Below are 5,221 nucleotides of genomic sequence, written 5' to 3'. Positions count from 1 at the left end.
ATATTATAAACAAGTTAATGTATGGCACAATATAACTCAAGCGTTTGTTGCAAGTGCTCAAATTCTATCCATATCATATATACTTTATATAAGCGGTTACTCTCTCCAGTCTCCAATACGTTACTTTCCAGTTTCCAATAATGCTTTATATAATTATAATAACCAATAATTTTATTATTTCGAAAATTAGATTCGTTGTATAATGTCAGATGACTTTTTTGACTATATGGAGTTAAATGAGAGCCATCATATGCTGTTGGCTCTTCGATGGCATTTGGCCATAAAATGCCAAACAAGAAAAGCCATCTCATTATTAAAGATTAGATACATATATTTCCCTCTATAAAAGGTAAGATACATGAATGAGGAAGCTTCTTTTTAAATATGGTCCCCACTTCCACTAAACAAGATCAACGTCAATGATATCATCATATGGTTGAATTTTTGGTTTGGTTCAATACAGTAATCGCTGATTAAAGAATACAAAGATGGCAACAAATAATAATAACAATAATAAAACGCTGATCTTTATTTTATTTATCATCATCTCCATTCAAAAGATACAACAACAACAAGAAAAAGAACTAAAGAGGGTAGATATCACCTACTAGTTCATTCATTTTACATATAATAAAAAGTTGCAAGGGAACACAACAGTTAATGAAACAAGTGAAGAAGCCTGTAAGTAAGGGGCTTGGAAAAAAGATGTTTGAAAAAACAACCTCTCCAACAAAGAGACAAGGTTGTCATGGCAGACATATATATAACCTGCTACCATGGCCAAGACCCCCAAAAAACACTAGGCACCAAAAACTTGTACAACTGCCAAACGCAACTCTAATATATGCGAATGAACTCACAAAACTAGGGACGGACCTACCCTTTTATGGAAATATTAAAAAGACCCAACCATCACGCAAAGAACCCCAAAGTTCAAAAACGTGGAAGACTCGGTAAAACCAACGATAGGAGGACTGACTTTAAAACTAGGCGCCCCAGGACATCCGGAGAATACAACAGCTTACAAGCACTTGTATGCATTGCAAGCAAAAAACAGATGCCCCAAAAACCTAGCAATATTTAAAAAAAAAAAAAACAGAACAAAATAAAAGAGGAAATCCAGTGCCCAGAAGAGAACTTCTCAGGGAAATATGGCTGTGAACAAAAAAGACTTCTCGTTTAAGAGAGTCAAAAAAAACAGATTTCCTGCAGCTGCAGAAGACCTGTAAAAAAACGTTCACAGCCACCCTCCCTGGAAAAGGAAACCTGGACACTGGATGACAAGAGACCCATAGCTAATGGACCCGAAAATACGACACTACTGCTACTCACAAAAGCTGACTAAAATTTCTACGTCTTTCTGATTAGTTTTTCCCTCACTGTTTGTTTTGTTTGCCATTCATGTTGGCATGAGTTCCTTCATTTCTGTTCCCATCTAGGAAAGGATGTCACACCTCCATAGCTCCTCGATAAGGTGATCAACTGTGCTACTGCTGATTGCCTTGCAGTGCTGAAGATTTAGCCCTACAAGAGTCTGACCCATTTTTCCCAAGGCAGGCAAGCTCCTGTCTGATACCGAAGAGCAACCTGACACAGAGAGAATCTGCAGATTGAGATGGTTTGCACCAGCCAAGGTTGCAATCCCAAAATCAGTGATTGCACATCTTGAGATGTCAAGTTCGCTAAGCAATGGGCAGTTATCAGCAACAGCAACCAAGCTCGCATCAGTAATCTGCTTGCAACCTTCAAGATTTAGCATTTCCAGTGTCCAGCCATGTGACTCAGTCATTGCAGAAACAATCTTGTCTGTAAGATTGACACAGCCACTGAGGTTAACCTTGGTGAGGCCAGCCTCGCAGCTCTCCAGCAGTGAATAAAGACCAGCATCGGTAATTCTCTCAAGACCACTAAATTCCACATGCTGCAGTTCAGGGCACAGCTTTCCCAATACAGCCAGGCTAGCATCGCCAAATCCAGGACAATTGCGGACGCACAAAGATAGCAAAGATTCACTTTGAGACGGTTTAGATAATCCCACATTCAGGTCCTTAATTCCCAAGCAGTATACAAGAGAAACAGCCTTTAACTTCGCACCACAGTTCAAAAGAGCACCAAAAAACCCATATTGGGTGATCCTGTGGCACTCCTCCAATTGAAGGCTCTCAAGTGATCCAGCAGCTTTGGAAAAAGACACCAATCCATTGTCGGATACAGAAACACACTTGCGTAGGGAAAACTGTTTCAAATTTGGGCAACCCTTTCCTGCTGCTTCAAGCCCCATATCTGTGACTCCTTGACACGATGTAATTGTCAAGGATTTCAACTTCTGAAGCCCTTGACCATTTCCCATGGCCCAGAAGCCTCTCTCACCTACATTAGGGAGGCTGGTAAAAGTGAGATCTGTGATTGTGCTGCCATAATGTCCAATAACAGCAAGAGATACATCACTGATGTTCAATGCCTGAAGCTTCACCTTTGACAAGACACAAGAGGTAGAAGATACCAAGCTCACTATCCCTTGATCCCCAACAAGGGGGCAGCTTTTTATGGAAATGCTTTTAAGGTTAGGACAGCTCCTTCCAACAGCTTGCAAGCCTGCATTGCCAATGTTTGAACATGACTCAATTGTTAACTCAGTCAATTTAGGGCAGTTCTTTGCAAGAGCAAACAAAGCCTGGTCGGAGATTGCGGGACACCGGCAAAGGTCAAGCTTCTCTAATAGATGACATCCATTTGCAATCTCAATAACACCTTCATCTCCAACAGAAGCCACGTTCCACAGAGAAAGAACCCTTAGAGAAGGACAACCATGGGCAATCGACTTGAGACCAAGGTCTGTAACTCCACAGCCAGAATTGCTTCCTCGAATAAAAAGTTCTCCCAATCCTCCTCGGCTAGCTGTTCCAACTGTAATGGCAGCAAGTCTAACATCTGTAGCTTTCTTCCCTTCCAAACTTCTAGAGAGGTACCCATCACTCTCAAATTCTTGATCTCCGCCCTTCTTTTCAGAAGTATCTTCTTTGCATAATTCCTCCTTACGGATGTTACTTAAAAGTGTAAGCCAGCGCTTTGAAACACAGGCAGAAACACTTCTTTCCTCAGCAGACATCCGCCTGAGGATCTCAAAAAGGCACTCATCTGGTAGAACATCAATAGAGGCCTTCTTCTTCTTCTGGGACCTCTCTTCAGCGAAAACAAAGGGAGCACTGTCGCGAGATCTCTTCCGAGAGGGAAAATAGACATCCACATGATTACCAAGGGACAAAAAGAGGCTGGCCTCCTTAGGGTTTGAATATAACGAACCCATAAGGCAAAAGTCATCGTTACCTGATAAATCAAAACCAGAATTAGCTTACTCTAACAAACTTTCACACGATCCATAACAAGAATTTAATATTATTTCACAAAAAATTATTAGGAGCAACAACAAACAGACGGAATCAATCCACCCCTAGAGGGGTTTTCTTTTTGAAATCACATCTTTTACAGATAATATCCACAGATCACAAACAACCTACTCAGAATATCTGACAAAAACAATATTGAGATCGACGGTGCTCATATAGTCATTTATTTCATAACAAAAATATGAAAGTCATGATCAAATAATACCCCTAAAATAAATCAGACAAAAAGTTCATTTTAAAATTTAAAAGCACTCAGACTGAAGCTCAAACCTAGAAATTCATAACAACATCCAAAGAACATATCAAATCCCAGCTCATCAAACAAAGTAATAATATTCTTAGCCACCAAAAATTCATGAACTATTAAACCTAAATAGCAATATTTCAGAAATTAAACTGCTAAGTCAAATTTCTTTCAAGAATCATTTACAAATAAAGCAAAAATAAAACAAAATAAAATCCAACCCATTAAATATCATCAAAACTCCCCCAAAACAATAACATGTGGTTATAATCAGAAGATACTGAGCCAAAAAAAACATGAAATAAATCATAAATAGATGTAGCAATTGAGGACTTACCGGTGAAAGCAAAGATCTTCGACATGAGTAGTGCTCAAAAAACCCCGAAAGGTAAAAAGGGCAGAGACTTCCACCGAAGAACCCTCCAAAGAAGGCAAAAAAGAGAGAACCGAAGAAGATTAAGGAAATCAATGCGATTGATATCGATTCAAGGCAGGGATGCATGAGAAAGATTAAGTCTACAAGTTCATAGAAACCCTATTAGATAGGGCAAAAAAAAAGTTAAAAATAAAAAAAAAAAGGTTTTGGTGATGAAGAAAATAAGGAATGAAGGGTGGGTGTTGTTGTAGTGGGAGGTTTTATCAGAAGAAGCAATGAGGTTAGGGTGCACTAGCATACACCCAAGTATAACCCACATGCATTGTATTTGAGCATAGAAGTGGCTTTTCCCTGTATTCTTCTCTCACCTAAATGAAAACCGGAAACCGCTCTGTTTTTATTTTATTTTTCTTTTTTTTTTGTAAAGTAGGGTTGTTTGGATGCTAAGATAAGTTTTGGCGTGTTTGGATATCTGGATTAAGATGAATCTTGCTCGCAAGTCTCAACACAAACAAAATATTTCAATGTGAATGTAATTATGAATATGATGGTGATTAGGAAGGACAAATAAAATTAGGTTTATTGTAGTGTAGATGTCAGTTTCAGAGTAAAAATATCTTCCCAATAAAAATAAAAATAGGCATCACTCCATCTATTATATTTTTATATAATATTTTGTTAAATTTTAATGTATACTAAATAGTATATATACAATATATAGTTTTATATAAAAATATTATATAAAATATAATTCGATATAATACGGTGTACCAAACAAACTTTTTACCTTATAATATTCAAATGTTCAAATTATTTTATAAATAAAATACATAATTATTAATTTATTAGAATGTAGTGTTTAAATATTCATTTTCTTATTAAAAAATAACTACATCATTATAGGTGCCTTTGATAATATTTTTTTAAGGGTAAATAGCGGCATATGTATCCAAAATTTTATGTTTGTAAACGACATAAACTCAATATTTATTTTTAGCGATATAAATACTCAATATTTGTAAAATTGTAATTTTCTTTCAGTTTAGACTCTATTTTGAATTTATTAAAAAAACATTTGGAAGTAAATAATACTCAATATTTCTATCTAGACCCAATAATCAAGAATTTAGGCCTTATATATGCCCTGTTTAAGACAATAATAGATTCTGTACTGACAAAATTAGAAAAAAATTA

The 5,221-nt window shown here is 36.7% G+C and overlaps 1 protein-coding gene across 1 annotated transcript; it reads right to left on the bottom strand.

Annotated features, from left to right (window-relative positions):
- Nucleotides 1-505: 505 nt before the first annotated feature.
- On the bottom strand, nucleotides 506-4,529 carry LOC115720532 (EIN3-binding F-box protein 1). Its single transcript, XM_030649679.2, has 2 exons — nucleotides 3,989-4,529; nucleotides 506-3,327 (listed from the first exon to the last, which is right to left on the bottom strand). Exons 1-2 carry the CDS (start codon nucleotides 4,011-4,013, stop codon nucleotides 1,436-1,438), a joined length of 1,917 nt encoding a protein of 638 aa, XP_030505539.1. The 5' UTR covers nucleotides 4,014-4,529; the 3' UTR covers nucleotides 506-1,435.
- Nucleotides 4,530-5,221: the final 692 nt, after the last annotated feature.

The sequence above is a fragment of the Cannabis sativa genome, chromosome X, assembly GCF_029168945.1.
Source record: "Cannabis sativa cultivar Pink pepper isolate KNU-18-1 chromosome X, ASM2916894v1, whole genome shotgun sequence".
Classification (NCBI taxonomy): domain Eukaryota; kingdom Viridiplantae; phylum Streptophyta; class Magnoliopsida; order Rosales; family Cannabaceae; genus Cannabis; species Cannabis sativa.
This window is presented reverse-complemented; position numbering and strand designations above follow the sequence as displayed.

Excerpts from the sequence above, each read along its gene's own strand:
- LOC115720532 (XM_030649679.2), bottom strand. The coding sequence starts at position 4,013 with ATGTCGAAGATCTTTGCTTTCACCG. Across the intron at positions 3,328-3,988 it reads GAAGATCTTTGCTTTCACCG|GTAACGATGACTTTTGCCTT; the intron begins GTAAGTCCTCAA and ends TTGATTTATCAG.